This window comes from Diaporthe citri, assembly GCF_014595645.1.
Source record: "Diaporthe citri strain NFHF-8-4 chromosome Unknown scaffold_9, whole genome shotgun sequence".
Taxonomy (NCBI): domain Eukaryota; kingdom Fungi; phylum Ascomycota; class Sordariomycetes; order Diaporthales; family Diaporthaceae; genus Diaporthe; species Diaporthe citri.
The window spans coordinates 1,135,525-1,152,102 of record NW_025064854.1 but is presented as its reverse complement, the minus strand read 5'-3'; the positions used below and the strand labels follow the sequence as shown (position 1 = coordinate 1,152,102).

The following is a 16,578-nucleotide window of genomic DNA, read 5'->3' as shown; positions in this document are numbered from 1 at the left end:
TTAAGCATTATATTATAAAATATTTTAAAGCTAATAAAAAATGCTTATCTTAATATATATAAGGATCTTTTTTATTTATTTATTTTAATAATAAATATAAATAAAATTTAAAGCATGCTAATTAACTTAAAATAATTAAAATAATAATAAAGTTTACTTAAAAATAATTTAAAAGGCTTATAAATAAGCTAGTTAAGTAATTAAATATAAGATATAAATATTAAAAGCAAAAGCATTGCAAGAAATAAAAGTAAAAGTAAAAGCTTTATAAAAAGCAAAAATAAAAATTAATAAAGTTAATATGCTATACTTAATATAATAATTAAAAAAAAGAATAAATTTACTTTTTATTTTATAAAGATATTTAAATTTTTAATAGCTATATTAATGCTAGCTATTAAAGTAAACTTTAATAGCTAAAAGAATATAATTAATAAATATATTATTAAATAAGTTTTAAAAATATTTAAAGCTTTTATAAAAAAGCAAAAGCTATAATAAAATAAGTAAGCTAAGAATTAAAGATAATAATAATAATTAAGATTATAGCAAAGTAAATTTTAAAACTTAAAGGCTTAATTAAAAGTAGCAAGATTTTATTTTAATAGTTTTTATAATACTTATTGCAAAGTATTTAAAGAAAGGTATATTAATAAGTATAAAAAATTATATAAAAAATAATATTGCATTAAATTTTAGTTAGCTATAAAAAGCTAGCTTTTATGCTTATTTTAAATATTCTTTTAAGAAATTAACTCTTTTCTTTTCTTATATATTTAATGCTTTAATTAAGCTTTTCTAATTTTTAAGAATTTTTAAAATATTTATTTTTTCCCTTTCTTTGGTTCCTTTTTATTCCTATCTTCCTTCTTTATTACGTTAAAGCTCTTCCTTAAGTTATCCTTAAGAGGGTTTAATAGAACTTGTCCCCTATTTGTTTAGGTGGCTCGTTTTCAATATTGCAACTATATTCCCATTAAGCAATAAGATAAAGATTAAAATTATTACTAAGGCTATAAAAAGAGCTAAAATTGCCTTAATTAATAAGGATAAAGATAAGCTTATTAATTTTATTAATTCTTATAGCAAGGTTATTATTAATAATGCTTATTTAATAAATATTAATAAGAATATTAATAATAATAACTCTTATTTACTTACTTATTTAATAAATATTAATAAGGATGTTAATAATAATAACTCTTATCCGCTTAATATTAATAGCAATTCAATCATTATTAATAATAAAAATAATTAAAATTAAGCTAATAAAACCTTAATAAAGATTGCAAAAACCACCTTTAACTTTACTTTTATGCTAAGCATTAAAAAAAGTAAGCTATTTATTAAAATAAACTCTTAAAGAATTATTAAAATTAATAAGCTAAAGGCTATAGCTATAACCTAAGCTAAAATACTTTTTCTAAATAATATTATTATAATAGCTATTATTTAAATTATTAATAACTTTTAATATTAAAATAAGTAAATATTTTTTAATAATATAATTAAAAAGCTATATATTTACATTAAAAGCATTAAAACTCTTAATATAAAATTATATAGCATCCTTAATAATAAGAATTATTAAAGTAATTACTATTTTAAATATTAAATTATTATAATCTTTATAATAAATAATTTAATAATAATTTTAATCTTAAGTATTTTTTATATATATTAAATTAAAAAAATTTAGCTATTAAAAGACTAAATTGCTATGCTAACTTAACTTTAAAACTTTTTACATTAAACTATTAATAAATATATATAAGGCCTATATATAAAGAGATTTATTAAGAAATATGCGCTATTATTTAAGCAATTTAAGCAAAAGATAACTATTAAGGAAATTAAAAAAAATAATAAAAAGCAAAAGAAAGAAATAATAAATAATTAAGCTGCTTATAATGCTTAATTTTAAAAGAATAAAAAATGGCTAAAGGAAATTAATTTAAAACAATACTAAGTGTATTTTAATAATAAGAATAAGAATAAAGATAATAATATTTATATTATAAAGATATATAATAATGTGATGGGCTTGGGCTATTGCCCAAGCCTTATATAGTGTGGCTAGATAATCCAAGGGAGCTTGGATTATTACGTACCTTTTGGCGCAAATGGTTGCTGCTTTGCAGCTTATGGAAGAAGGCGCTAGCCAGCCTGCAGCCCCTTTGGGGCCGAGCCCATAACAAATAAAAATAAATGCAAGCTAAAGGATTTAGCATTAACTTTATAAGCATTAACTTTCCTTATAAAAAAGAGATTTAAAACTAAGGCTATTATGCAAAAGTTAATAATCTTTATAAAGAAGTAACCTTAAAAGCTAAATATTAAGGATAATAAGTATAATATTTAAGAAATAGTATAATAATAATGGTTGCAAGTTTAAAGAGTAATATAATAGCAAAAATTATAAGTTTAAAGGGTAATATAATAGCGAAGATTATAAGTTTAAAGAGTAATATAATAATAAGAATTGCTAAAACTTGCTTTAAAACTTATAAGTTATAATTTTAAGCCTTTTTAATAATGCTTTCTTATAATAAAGATTATATATACTTAATATATAATAAATTATAATTTTAAAGCTAATTATAATAAGGATTATTAATTATAATAAGGATTATATATACTTATTAAAAGAAGAGAAAAACTATAAGTATTAGCAAGTATAACCTTTATACTTAAAAGGCTACTTTAGTTATCCCCTCCGGGGCACGTAGCCTCTTAGAACTTAAACAGAATAATATTAATATATGATTGCTTCCCATATGATTATCATACGTACGAGACCTACCAACAGTTAGCCCCACCCATACCGTGATCACCCTGCTCGATTTATGATAGTAGGCTGGAGCTTTCCTCAGCTAATTCTTTATTACTTCACGCTCCCGTTGTTGGGTCTGAAGTTTCTTGTGATTTTCATCTGGCGTGCTGATATCGTCCGGGTGCATTTCTCATCTTTCGCTTGTCGGCTCCCGAAGCGCCCACCTGTCGTCCAATTTATTGGTGATGTCTTGATAGTGCTGAAGAATGTACTGTCATCAGAAATTCTACCACCAATTCATTATCGCCGGATACATTCGTCTGGCTTCGAGTTTATCCCCATCTGCCATGTAAGTTGCTTTTCTGAGCAATACTTGGGACCATCCCCCTTGGGGAGCATCACCTCACCAAGAGCATCCGGGTATTGTCCTGTCTTCCGGCACCTGTGGTTATGGGTGACGATAACCGAAATCAAAAGATGCCGTGATTAGCTGCGGCAGCAGTGGGCAACAGATAAGTAGGTGATGTGAATTGGCAAAGTACACTCCGAGGGAAGTGTGTCGGAAATCGTGTTCGCTTCTGGTGTATGGGGTAGGAAGTCTTTTACTGGAGCAAATTCGGCGCAAGCGCCCGTGTAACTCCTTAAGTCGTCATCACGAGGTTACCTTCTCTACCATCAGGAGCGTAGTCTTCTGAAAGTGGTTGATCACAACAGCTGCTAGACCAGGGAATTGCTGATGCCAAGATGCGACCTTTTCGCGAGTAGAATGATCGTCCTATGAAGTATAGGATCAACGTTGTCTTCATGCAGGTTCCTGCAGGCTTGCTTTTTGAGCATGCGCTTTGGACTACCAACCCGAGATTCCCGTCAAAACCTCTTGCAAAAATTCAGCCAAGCATTGTCACTGACGATTTTATAATCCGTCTAATACCATCCCCCTTCAAATGTGCTATCTGGAATAGTGATGGTGGCGATTATACTCATGAGAAGTCTCTAAAGGGATTTAAGTTGAGTCTCAAGACATGTTTCTGAGAGTAGGAAGGGGTTTAAGTCCGGTAGGTTCTCCACTTCTCCGCAGTGTTATATAAGTGCCGTCTGGAATATCCGCATGTGTTACCACTATCATGCATTTTAGCTACGTCGCAATGCATCTTCCCGATGCTGACCACAGGTCACTCATTGGCCCTCTTCCCCGGGTCTTTTATCTTTTGGCTAGGGTTGGTAAGCTGACGGAAAATGAAAAGCACACTATCTTATTTATCTCTTTAGAGACGTCTATTCCGTCTCTGTCGTCTTCTGTGCCTGTACATTGTTTTCTCAATTCCTAGCTACGTCTTGAACCACTCTGCGAGATTCGTTACTACGTACAATGTCTCCTCCAGCTCGTGAGGTTGGAGACGGAGAGCAAGTCCTTACAGATGAGAAAGACACTTTTGACATTAATGAGAACAGGGAAGTATCCACACCGACACTCAAGCTCGACAAGCATGGCCTTCCTCTAGTCCCCCAGCCTTCAGACCGTAAAGACGACCCCTTGGTGAGTTTCCTATGACAACGTCTTTGATATACTATCAAGTTTCAACCCTGGCCATGTCTAACCCTCCACTCGAGAATTGGTCTCCTGCGTTGAAATTCTCCGTTCTCCTGCAGGTCTCACTCCTTGCCATGTTAGGACCAATGTCCGCGGCTGTCATCAACCCTGCTTTCGTCCCCTTGGGGCGAGCCTTCGGAAACACACCCGTCGAAGCATCTTATGAGCTGACGATATATGTGAGTCTACGACTTTCTCTTTCCTTTTTGCTATCATTGACAGAGTCACAAAGTATGTGAGAAAAGGCGCTAAGGTTTGCCACAGATACTTTTTGGAGGTGTGGGACCACTTCTTGTCGTGCCCTTTGCCAACATTTACGGAAGACGCCCGATCTACCTGGCGGGCAACCTCTTAGCCGCAATCTCGAACCTTGTGGCGGGACATTGCTCTACATGGAGCGGCCTTCTTGCCACCAGAGCCTTCTCGGGCCTTGGGGCCGGCAGCACTGTAGCCATAGGTGCCGCAACGATCTGTGACCTATATTTCCTCCACCAGAGGGGCTTCTTCATGGGCATTTTCGCCGTATTCATGAACAACGGACCACACTTCGCGCCGTTAATTGGTGGTTTCACGGCTCAGAACTTGGGCTGGAGATATTGCTTCACCATACCATCCTACGTCCAATTCGCCTTCTTCGCCATCAATCTGTTCTGCCTGCCAGAGACAATTTACTCCCGTCAGACGGAAGCCACACCTGCTGAATACCGAGAAAGCTCCTACGTGGACCGCCTTCTGTTCCGGCCAAAACATTTGCCCGACCGCAGGCTCGGTCTAATCGACTTCACTCGACCATTCATGATGCTGAAATACATATGCGTCCTCTTCCCGGTCTTGTATTACATGATAGCCTTCTCATTTGGAGGCATCCTCTTTGCTACCTCGGGAGCGTATGTGTTCCGGACACTTTATGATTTCAACCTTATTCAGACAGGTCTCATCCTCAGCATCCCAACGTTAATCGGCTGCCTCATTGGTGAGGCAAATGCGGGGTGGTTCATCGACTTCTTGATCTACAGACACTCCCTGCGCCACGATGGCCGTCGGCCACCGGAACCGCGGCTCGATGCTCTTTGGCTGGCCTTGCTGGTGCCCATTGGGACCATCATTCAGGGTGTGTGTATCAGCCATTCGAAAACAACAAGTTGGGTCGGCAACGCCTTTGGGAGTAAGCAGCTTCCGGATACCATTTTTACCCTCTCTGGAACATCGTTTTCCTATCCGTAGCCTGTACCTTAAAGGTATTATTAGGCTGCAGGGTTTGAAATAAGCCATGGCTATGCAGTGGCCTGGTCCTCCCTATATTTTTATGAAACTTCCTCGGTTCTTTGCTGGCTAACTCCTTTTGCTGCAGTGGGAATTGCAAACTGCGGATTGCAAGTTGCCACAACGGTGGCTTACTCTTACTCGACCGACGTACGTCTTAGGGTGTTACTCAAGCCGCTGTGCGAGAATATAGGCAGCTAACCGCCCTTCAAAGTGCTACAAAGCCCAAAGTGCAGAGATATCGACGCTTCTAAATCTTTTCCGGCACATATTCAGCCCCTTCCTCTCGTTTTACGTGTAAGTGGTTCTCTCTTCTATCCCCAAGAATAATCGAGACTTTTCACTGAAGCACGTCGTTCAGGATCCCACTCGGGGAGAAGATAGGGTTTCAGTACGCTTGGCTAGTCTTTGCTCTCTTGACTGTGGTCTTCATCCTGCCGATGGGGGTTTTGAGACTCTACGGGGAGAGAATCCGTGCCACCAGCTGGCAGATACCACCAACCTTTCACAAGGATCTGTAGAAGAGTTTACATATTCTATTCTGGCCACACATTCCTTGTTGCCTTGGAGATGGTTGGATGGGATGCTCAGGTCGAATCAATGGTCTTGGACTACGCTTAACAATACAAGGAAGAGTCAGCACCTACAGCTGGAATTGAATGTATTGATTTGAATACTTCAGATCGTTTGATGTCTGCAAATTTCATTGATGAAGTTCAATGGCTTATGACTCTCAGAGAGTTTATAATTTTAAGCAACAAATGCAGCCTTATTCTCTTGCACCCACTGGGCCAGGGTTTTAGGCTCGCAGCCTAGTGTCCTCTCAGCGAAGTTGTTAAGGGACCAAATGGCCTCATGATCCTTTTCAAACTTCAAAAAGTTCAACAGTCTGTTGCAGAGGGGGCTCCCCCATGAGAGGCCGGTATTCAGAGACAAAGACCTCCTTGTCGTCCACGGCGACAATTCTCTTACGCCAAACCTCCGACATGACTCAAGCGGCACCCAATGGATCCAGCAGATCATGTCCGTTGTTGATTGTATGAAAGGCGCCGATGTGACGACGATCGCCAGAGAGAAGCACCTTTGCCGCAACCTCTCCAATATCGTCGATGGCCATGAATGGCACAGTCCTGCTTGGCCACATGATTCGGTTCTTTTCGGATGACTTTCTGTGCGATGAAATAGTTCTCCATAAATGTGGCGCCGCTGTTGATGTACACCACAGGGAGCATGCTCTCGTGAAGGACCTCCTTTGCAAGCTGATGCTGGATAGCAAGCGGTGTCCCTTGGAGCTCACGGAGATGCTCCGGACTCAGTCTCTTGTTAGCTCGGGGAACATACCCACGAAGCGCATGACGACGATGAGCTTGTTGGTGGACCTCTTTGGGCTGGTGGCCAGATTCGTCATCTGACGACAAAATTGGCCTCGACATCCTTCACGGCCTCATCGAGCGATGGTAAATCGTAAGAGTTGGCGATAAAGGTGCTGAATTTGGGCCATTTCGCCTTGAGCCCCTCTTCCTGTTCTGGTGTGGTGGCGACAAGTCTCAGGCTTGCGTTTGGTGCTTCCGCAGACAGCGCTTTCACGATGGCACCTCCAATCCTGCCAGAGCCGCCGAATATCGGGAAAGACTTATAGACAGGAAGATATTTAGATACTCTGTGCTGAGGTGATTGAAGTAGAAGATACTTGAGACTACCGGTAACTGGCGCGGACACGAAGAGACATTGCTGCCGCGGAACGGATGGGATTCATATGTTTTGGGTTCTACTCTTTTGACAGATCGCCCTTGCCATGTCATCTGTGCCCTTGTTGAAATTCATGAAGTAATCGTGTGTATTCCGTGGTTCAATTTGATTCCGGGGATGGCACATTGATACTTCCGAGGATGAGCCAACAAGACTTTCGAGGTCTCTGCATCCTTATGCATTGTTGAGCTGCGCTGAAAAGTTATTATACACCATTTGTCTCCAAGTCAGCATTCCACCCCGGCCCTAATTGCTCTTCTTCGTACCACACTTTTCTTTGGTGTATTGCCGGCGAACGCCACACTTGTAGCTTAAATTTAGATTTCAAAGCCTGACAAAGGCCACTTTTGCGCCGGCCTGTGACGGCATGCAACGCCTGTCGTACCGCGAACGCCAATTACAGTGGGTGGCAGGACCGCGGTCTTTGTACTGCATGGGTAATCGTTTGCACGTATAATCATGATGGCGTCAGTTCAGGAGCCGCAATTAGGAGACAGCTTGAATTGGTTGCTTACTTTATCGAACTCTCCTCTTCTCCCCAAGAGGGAGAGAAGCGATGTATTTATAGAGACCAGACTGCAGTTGCCTAGTAAGCAGCAGAAATCCATCATACAAAGACTCAAAGAAAGGAATGTCCCACAGAGAATCTCCAACTCTCCCCAACTCTATGGATCTTCACGAGTATTTTCCTTCTTATTCTTCGCCCGATTCTCCCCCTGATTGCATTCCTGACTGTGCATCAAAGAGTTTCACGTCATCGGCTGCATCGAGCTTCCTATCCCCCCATCAACCCCTGCAAAGCGAATCGCACCACTCGAGCTGGGTAGTTCCAGAAGTAGGCATCAGGTCCCGCGGTTCTGGGCACGTCGAACGGATGCACATGGCAATCGACTTGCGAACTTCAAGTGCACAGAGTGAGTTCTCATCATCTACGCTCCTGCGGCATGGCATTTCTGATTCTTTCTCATTTGATAGTATCCTCGCGGTTGAAACGAAAAGGCTTCGACAGCGCAGAGTTTTAGATTGAGAGCCATCGAAGTTTAGCGCGGTCAGTTTTGATTTCCCAGTCATGGGTTCCTCAACAGTGCTTCTGGATGGCAACCTTTTTGGCTGCTGGCCTGCTCCAAGGGCAATTCCATCTCATGCGAACCTGATGCGATGTCATGATGCTGAATCCGATACAGGGCAATCTGCCATGGGAACATGCGCTTTGACTCGCAGAAGAAATGCCAGATGTTTCGGCTTTGCAAGTGACGCCCTACTCTTTGAGAATGGCACCATGACCCAATACAGCCGTGAGAGTCCGGATGGGGTGGGTGAACAGGAAGGAAGATTGGTTCGGGGCTCATCTCGACATTTTGTTTCCGTATTCCGAGTGCGAGGCGGCCTCATTGAAGCTGGGATTATGCACAGGCATTCCGTATGCTTTGGTCCGCCACTATAGATTTGGAGAGATGCTCTCAATGACCCCGGTGCTGTACAACCAGCACCGACTATTTTCTTTTCCGACTGTTCCCGTCTATCTGGCCTCCATGAGGTTGGGATCAGAGACACGTGCGCTCCTTTGGCGGCCCGCTACAAGACCACCAGCATGGACTTGATGCCTACCTAGACTTACTAAGAATCGCCGAGGCAATTAAGTTCTAGGGCTGCGGGGTCTATTTTCCTGTCAAATTTTGAGCCATCATCGCAAGTTAGGCTGGGACTAACAGCTTCGAGATATAGATCAGCAGCCGGTTCACGACCGTGCAACCGATGGCTTGAAATTCAACTTGGGGGTTATTTTTGCAGCCCACCTGCCTGCAGTTGGGGAAGACGCCCAATTTATCATGGGCTCACAAATCTTGTCGTTTGGCTTCTAGAGTAGCATTCGAGTACGACTCAGTGATGTTTATGAGGTGATGGAACATTTGAAATAGCTGGAGGTGGAAAAGTATGGACGACCCCTCAAATAATTGCTTTGCCACAAGTGGAGAATAGTCACGATCCCTCAGAAAATCTCATAAGTGCCCATGAAACGTCTTTTTTTTTATGCCTGTCAGATCTTTTGCGTTGAAGTGAGCCTTGAAACTCATAAATCACGTGCTTCCCACTCGTGGAGCCGGCTATACGGCTATCCACATGTGTTTGACGTCAACACAGAGCGGCGGCATGCAATTGCGCCTCTGTTGCAGTCTCTAATGGTACACTAGATCACCTTATGATGCAACATTATCCGAGCACCTTGAGCGCGAGCAGCGCCAGCAAACATTGGCCTCATAGCCCGAGGTTAATGCTCTGCTCAGAACCTACATGAAAAGGCGAGCGAAAAGCATTAAACAAATGACTGCCCCCTTCCTCTTTGCTCGCCTCACCTTCTACCTCCTGGAACCTTTGGCTGTAGCTCAAATTCTTCATCTTCATCTTGAATTTATCCAACACAACATATCAGCCATTCCAAGATACCAGTCTACCACATTTAGAAAATGCGACCACAAATCATGCTCCTTGTCTACACGGCAGCTACTGCTGTGGCAACACCAGTTTCATCCATGTTGGGCGACGACAAGTGGTCCTGTGATGTGAAGAGGCAAATGGATCCACTCTGCATGTGTGATCTGGGCAACTGGTTCAAGGTTATACGGTGCCCGTTGTTGAAAAGCTGCAAGGAATGTGGAATTCCCTGCGACGGATGTCCGTAGTTGTCTTATAGACAGCTTCTCATAAGATGGCCCCTCATGATTATGTCAGGTGATTCATTCATGAAGCATCTGATGCTTCGTTATCTGAAGCGCAACTATGCATATTCGTACTAGAGATAAACTGACTGCGTGACTAGATCCCACTGTTCTTATTGGAGACAAGCCAAAGCTTTGGCAACGTATAGCAAACTTTAAAGAATCTTATCTTCCACAATTCGCTCTTCTCTCGCTCTTTTCATGGCCAGGACAGGAGGACTTGCAGAACTATGACATATTACCGAGTCTATCGATTCAGCCCGAAGTGGCTTCTAATCGGGGCACATTCCTACTTGATTGGATAACAATGGTGGGGCTTAAGGTGAATGTTGGAATCGCATTCATTCCTGCATGTATCTATGAAGACGTTTCTAGTTTTCACTTTAATCACGAATGGAAAAAGTCGAATAGAACACCTCTTCGTTTTAGAAAATACTGCTCTGCCGAATTCGCCAATGCTCTTGTCAACAGGGCAGACTCCGAGTCGTCAATCGCTGATATGGCTTTGGTGCCAAGCCCCTTTGCGCATTTCCCCTCCCGCCCCATTTACAATTGGATTAGATGTTAGATCTATGTGGAACATCCTCCCTTGATCCTCTGTTTTGCAAGCAAAATTGCCAGTTTCTTGACAGGCGTGGGAGATATGCGAGTAGAGAAGTCCAGAAAAGCCCAGCCCTCACTATCGGCGGCCAGACTTTCAGGTTCTGGGAGGTGCATTCGCAGAAAATGTGAATGTGGTTGCATGTGCTGAGGATGCAAATAGAGTTGTTCCCGTGAACATGTTCACAGTAGGAAGAACCTGACGCCCTCTTCACCACCACATCCAAGGCCACAGCCGCAGACGCATTGTATCACCCCGAACCAGCTCGCGCAGGTAGTTGAGGTAGGTTCGTTCCCACTGGGGGTTGCTCTGAAAATTACTGCCTCGGTGGGAGGAGGCGTACGACATCAGCGCAGTGGATATACTCGCGCTCATGATGATCCTCTTGGAGCCCACCCGGTCCCAGAACTTGCACCTCCCTCCTGCAATGTAATGCGGGACGGTCCTCTTTATTACCGCCCTCTCGGCCGTCCTGTCCACGCTCGGCGGGCTCAGCAGGTACACCACCTCCGGCTGGTGGGGAATGGCGTCGAGCGTCGTCCAGATCTCTTCAGGACATTCGGCGAAAAGTCCGGACAGGTTGAGTATCTTCATGTCTTTGAGGCGATCGCTGCAGAGAATTTCTCGGATCGTACTCAGTGGAAGCTGGCGAAATGGGTAAAGGTCCACGTGATTTGCTCCGTCCATGAGGCGGGCAAGCATTGCAGCGATAATACCCTGGTGCTCGGAGGCGGCGAGCTCGTCGGCTCGCGCAGAGCATATGGCGAGGAAGGACTTTTGGAAGCCGCGGATCAGCATCGGGTAGTCGAGCAGCTCGAGGTCGTCGAGGAGGCCGAGGAGGACCGCGTCGAGGATTTTATTCTGTGCTAGCTCTCCAAGAGACTTGCTTCCGCACTTGGGTGCACCCAGATAGACTGAGACATGGTTGGAATCCGCCGTCGGTTGTTCGGGCAATTTCCAGGCAGCGGCTGGCCAGCAATCTGTGGCGGGCACGTAGTCAGCAACATAAACTTTTTCTGATTGAAGGTCTGGACGAACCAGGACATATAAACTTACTTGCAAGAGTAGCAACATCGATAAGAGGGTATGCTCGCAACATCTCCAATGCCCCGACATCTGGTCCCTCACGCATAGGCCCGAGCTGGCCGTTAGAATCGAAATCTATGCGGTACGAGATAGGCTCGCCGTCTGAAGGTGTATAGTCTGCCATCTCCCACTCCGGCAGATCACCACCGTACGTGTCGATGATTGTCTTGCTGTCGGGGTGGTAGCTCCGCAGGCCGCACTTGACGCACCAGATGGGCATGTTGAGGAAGCAGTATCGAAGCTTTCGCAGATCCGTTATGTCGATGACGCCGACTGTGATGTCTCCAGGCATGCTACAATCCTTGTAAAGGGGATCATGAGCAGCTCTGAAGGGATTGCGGACGGTATGGAAAGGCGCCTCCAGCGAACAACGATAGCAGTTGTGCTCTTGGCCCACACAACAAGCCATGCTCGAGATCAGGGTCGCGGTGATGTATGGAAACCGGTAATCGGCATCTTTCTGCTCGCTTGCCTGGTAGTAGCGGTCGGCCGGTAGCATCAAATCGGCGTGGGTAGGCTGGTTCTCAGCAGCGAATGCGAGTTCTTGAAGAATGCCAACTCGGTAGCGCTCGTCGGAGAAAGCACGCAAGGTATTGAGACACGGGTGTAGAATGCTTTGAAGGCACAAACAGTTCTGGAAAGCAGTGGCAAGTTGACAGTAGGGCTGGTCAGGGCCAGGCTTCGCAATGATAACCAGCTGCTGAGTGCTGACGGTGGAATTCATGTTGTTGACAGTGGTGTGGTGGGTCGTAGAGATTGAATGTAGACACCCATGGGGCGTGAGAAGCCTCTGGAGATATTGAGGTACAGATAGAAAAGTAAGTTGTGAGTCTGCTGCCAGAACTTCAAGTATCAGTTGTGGTATGATAACAAGTGCAAAAGAAGTTTGATCGAAATCGTTTTCCTGTGTTGTGGGAAAGGAAGAATGCAAGCCATCATGTTGACTTAAATAGGTTGAGGGGTCTGAAAGTTCCTTAACTATTCACTTGATGGCCGACAGACTATTCACTGTGGCCGCCGTCTTAGCCGTGACGTATACGGAAAACAATGTACTTGTTCGTGGTTCAAAATAGAGAATGGCCATCACCCACACTGAATTTCGGCATCCGTAGATTCACTAGCGTCTGTAAATGCTACAATTCACTTTGTCCTAGGAGACTGTACATGGGCCATCGGAAAATTAACTGAAGCTAAACAGGGAGGGCAAGTTCTGTCAACTCTCCCTCCTCCTCTCAGCTTGTCCAGGTGTGTAAAGAGCATAGATTGGGAATGTTGCTCATAAAATACAATTAAGTTCCTTGAGGCAGGTTTTACAAGTTCGCAATTCGATGAGGAATTTGCAATACGAGAAGGATTTCTAGAAATATGTCGACGCAGTGATTCAGTAGACTAGCTCCAATCAAGAGATCGGTTGTGTGCATTCTTGACGTCCAAGATATCTTGAGCAAGTGCTACGATGTTGAGGTTGTTCTTGTCGATATTTGTCCCGTCCTACAAATCTTGGATAGCCAGCTCCGGATCCTTTGGAAAACGAATCTTCAACCAAGAGTACTGGACAGCGCCGTTGATTCCGAATATTTTGGCGGATTTGGGCCAGTCCCCGGAGCCGTCGTAGACTGAAACAAGTCACATCCCTGGAAATCTTGAACTGGAGTATGGCGATTCCCACACCCACACCCACACCCACACCCACATACCCAACACGCAAACACCTAACCTACACCCTCTGATGTGGCTTGTCAGTTACGAGATGCAGTGAAATGCTTCTTCCATGTCGACGGAAGAAACAGGGGCAGGCCTTGGGTAATAGTTGTCTCTGACTGGAGCTGTAGGAATGAACCCGTTTCCTCGCACTAATCCAAACAACCGTTTGTCATCGCGATTGTGCAAGCCCCGGACCGACCAATTTCAGGCTATCCGATCCACTTGCTGGTACCAGCAGACGGAAGTGAAAAGATTGTCGAAAATCCCTTGAAAGATGGTGGAGGCAATACTGCTCAAACGGCCACGAGTGGTTGTACAGAAGTGCAATTACGGGTGCCAGATACATACAGGCCATGTTGGCCTACATCCAGGACCAGTGTTGCCGCCTTCATAATTCACGTCGCTGCCTGCTTTGGAGGCGGGGGGGGGGGTGTCACATACATATGCGCCACGCTTGTTGGAGCGTCTCATGCACCAACATATCCAACTATATGCAGCTCTCGGTAGGTCCGACCTGGGTTCGACAGCCCAAGCTGTTACATAAAGAGACGTCCCCCCAAGAGATTCTCTTCTCCCCTTCCTAATCTTGCATCGATGCTTCTCACTGCACCGGCCAAGTCTACCAAGCACCCCACGCAAGTTTATTGTCGAAATCTCTTCAAGCACGATAGCAGCTCTAGTGGCGACCCGTCCCACGCTTCCAGCCCTTGACCAGGCTCTAAACGCTCATGACTTCCAGCAAAGTCGGGCGCTGTACGTCCACCCCCCTCCCCTCCCTCCCTCCCAGCGCATACGTCACAAACTCAACAGCCTGGCTGACATAGTTTTTCCATCCAGCTACAACAGCCTCAAGGATGACGATGCCCAGCCTGTTGTTGCGGATGAGCATATCCAGAACCTTGCGGCCCTATTTGTCCGCCACCACGCTGAGAAGATTTTCGGCATTCACCTCATTCACGGCCACTTCCAAATCCCGGAAGGTACCGTCATGGTCGGAACCAACTTCCAGAACCCCGACATGCGCTGGGCCAAAATCACAGACTTCAACAAGCTCGAAGGGTCCTCGATCCATGCCGTGGGCACATCTTCGTCCTCACCGACAGCGGCTTCCGTGCCTACCAGTTTCAGGACGGGCCTCTGCCTGACCTCACCAACGTCGAGCAGGACTTCCTTGTGGAGTTCTCTCGTTACATTACGGCCAAAAACCTTGTCGGGCTCATTGGTCTTCAAGTCCTCGGAAATGGAGCCGGCAACAATTACGGCATGTCCGAGCTCATTCTGGACCAAGGGACCATCATGCTGGACACTTCTTTCGTCAAGAACTGTCAGCCGACCCGTATTACTGGCTGGACGTTCGAGTCGTTCGATGGCAGTCCCCGCGTTTGCCAGAGCAACGAAACACATTCAAAAATGACAAGTGGGAATCACAAGGTTTTCAATGCAGGCAAGCCTCTGCCCAAGCTGTAGAATGTGGACGACCTCAAAGCTGCCCTTATCGAGGCTGGTATCATGTAACCTAGTCGCAAATTCATCCCTTCTTAGCTTACGTTCAGCTTCCATTCCCTCTATCTGAGTTGTTCATCAAGCCCCTCAAATCGGGTAGTTGGGTTCAACAGCAGCCCGTCAAGTATCATCATGCTATACCTCCCGCCGTCATCATCCTTGATTGGTACCGGCTTAGGCATATTCGCATGCCGGGTGGTAAAGCCCCAAGATCGTAGCAGACCTAGGACCCTTGCCGCCTTGATAGCCTTGGTGGTGTTCTCGCCTAGTCCGCCAACCATATCGCTAAAGGTTTGCCAAAACAAGCGCGCCAAGTCATCGTAGTCCTCGTACCTGATCCAGCCATTCTTCAAGTGCAACTTACTCATCAGATCCTGCAGTGAATGGAGGTTTGTGCCGAAGGGGGCAATCTCCGCCTCAGCCCAATCAATGACGCCAACCAAATGGCACGACTCTTCCTCCACCATGATGTTGCAGTCGCCAAAGTCTTTATGTAGGAGAACCATAGGAAGAGACATGATGCCCGGTAGGGATGCTAGCGTAGCGCGGGTTATCGGGTGAAACCGGTCGGGCAGGGTAACAAGCAAGATCTGCAGCTCCTTCTCGAACGTCTCAGCCATGCAATCGCGGTAGGCTTGGTCGACTTCCTGTGGCGCCTTCCACGCAAGAGCAAAGAATCTGCGTCAAGTTAGATTAGCGTAGCCCACAGCATAGACAAGAAGCTAACGGCGGACCTTGCAACATCCTGAATCAGATTCTTGCGCCGGGCCATATTCTCGGGTGAGTTTTCTGGGAAGCCATGTGCGAGTATGAAGTCCAGGCGGCTCATTCCCCGCATACGAGTCATAACATAGACAAGCAGAGGCTCTTGCCCAGCCGTTCTCGAATCTTCACCGAGCTTCTGCCTAAACGATACGTCTGGTACGAAGGTGCCGAAGATCCGTCGGGCAAGAATGGCGGTTTCTACCTTAAGCTCGAGAGACTTGAGGCGGACAGTTTATGTGTCCTGCGAACCCTGCCTTAGTCACTGCAGCAGATCCCCTCACCAACAGTCGCACCGCCCAGCGTCAGTCTCGGAGATTGTTCCGCAGGTACAATGCGCAGTCCAGAGCCGCAAAAGCAGATTCGTCTAATCTTGCAGGGAATCTCGTCGGTCAAGGTAGAATCCAAGCGATTCGAGCCGCATTATGTACTTTTTTGAAACATTTTCCACCACGGATTGTGTTTCTCTAGCAAAGGCGTCCTCTCCTTGCTTCTGCAACATCCCATACTTCCTCTTCCGGTTTTGGCCGTTTGGGAAAGTGCGTTGAATGGACCGTGTTGTGGCTAAAAGCCCACACACTTCCTGACTTTGGGGACACCGGAGCGCGTTAAGAACCGCTTGGCTCGAGAGGCAATCCCATTCCCTTAGATTGAGCAACTGGGTACCTGAACCAAACACATACGCAATAAGAGGCATTATTTTACAAGATTATGATATGCCACGAAACTTAATCATTCAGCTTTATGTCGTCTTAGAATCAAAGCTGGAGTAGACCTTTAAGACACCTGTTCACGCTTCCAGAGCTGCGCAACATAGCGAGCTGCGCAC

The 16,578-nt window shown here is 44.9% G+C and overlaps 5 protein-coding genes across 5 annotated transcripts; 2 read left to right on the top strand and 3 right to left on the bottom strand.

The window, feature by feature from the left end:
• Nucleotides 1–4,142: 4,142 nt before the first annotated feature.
• INS49_015445 (uncharacterized protein) lies at nt 4,143–6,148 on the top strand (the record flags this gene model as incomplete). The annotated part of the gene is made up of 6 exons (XM_043176126.1): nt 4,143–4,310; nt 4,385–4,543; nt 4,629–5,529; nt 5,716–5,777; nt 5,842–5,924; nt 5,989–6,148. The coding sequence occupies 6 exons, from the start codon at nt 4,143–4,145 to the stop codon at nt 6,146–6,148; spliced, it is 1,533 nt and encodes a 510-aa protein (XP_043019581.1).
• An 883-nt stretch (nt 6,149–7,031) lies between these two features.
• INS49_015444 (uncharacterized protein) lies at nt 7,032–7,356 on the bottom strand (the record flags this gene model as incomplete). The annotated part of the gene is made up of 2 exons (XM_043176125.1): nt 7,032–7,259; nt 7,345–7,356. 2 exons carry the CDS (start codon nt 7,354–7,356, stop codon nt 7,032–7,034), a joined length of 240 nt encoding a protein of 79 aa, XP_043019580.1.
• A 3,548-nt stretch (nt 7,357–10,904) lies between these two features.
• INS49_015443 (uncharacterized protein) lies at nt 10,905–12,504 on the bottom strand (the record flags this gene model as incomplete). Its single annotated transcript, XM_043176124.1, has 2 exons — nt 10,905–11,674; nt 11,751–12,504. 2 exons carry the CDS (start codon nt 12,502–12,504, stop codon nt 10,905–10,907), a joined length of 1,524 nt encoding a protein of 507 aa, XP_043019579.1.
• A 1,471-nt stretch (nt 12,505–13,975) lies between these two features.
• INS49_015442 (uncharacterized protein) lies at nt 13,976–14,951 on the top strand (the record flags this gene model as incomplete). The annotated part of the gene is made up of 4 exons (XM_043176123.1): nt 13,976–13,987; nt 14,224–14,237; nt 14,322–14,543; nt 14,588–14,951. The coding sequence occupies 4 exons, from the start codon at nt 13,976–13,978 to the stop codon at nt 14,949–14,951; spliced, it is 612 nt and encodes a 203-aa protein (XP_043019578.1).
• A 98-nt stretch (nt 14,952–15,049) lies between these two features.
• Nucleotides 15,050–15,759, bottom strand: INS49_015441 (uncharacterized protein; the record flags this gene model as incomplete). The annotated part of the gene is made up of 2 exons (XM_043176122.1): nt 15,050–15,665; nt 15,722–15,759. 2 exons carry the CDS (start codon nt 15,757–15,759, stop codon nt 15,050–15,052), a joined length of 654 nt encoding a protein of 217 aa, XP_043019577.1.
• Nucleotides 15,760–16,578: the final 819 nt, after the last annotated feature.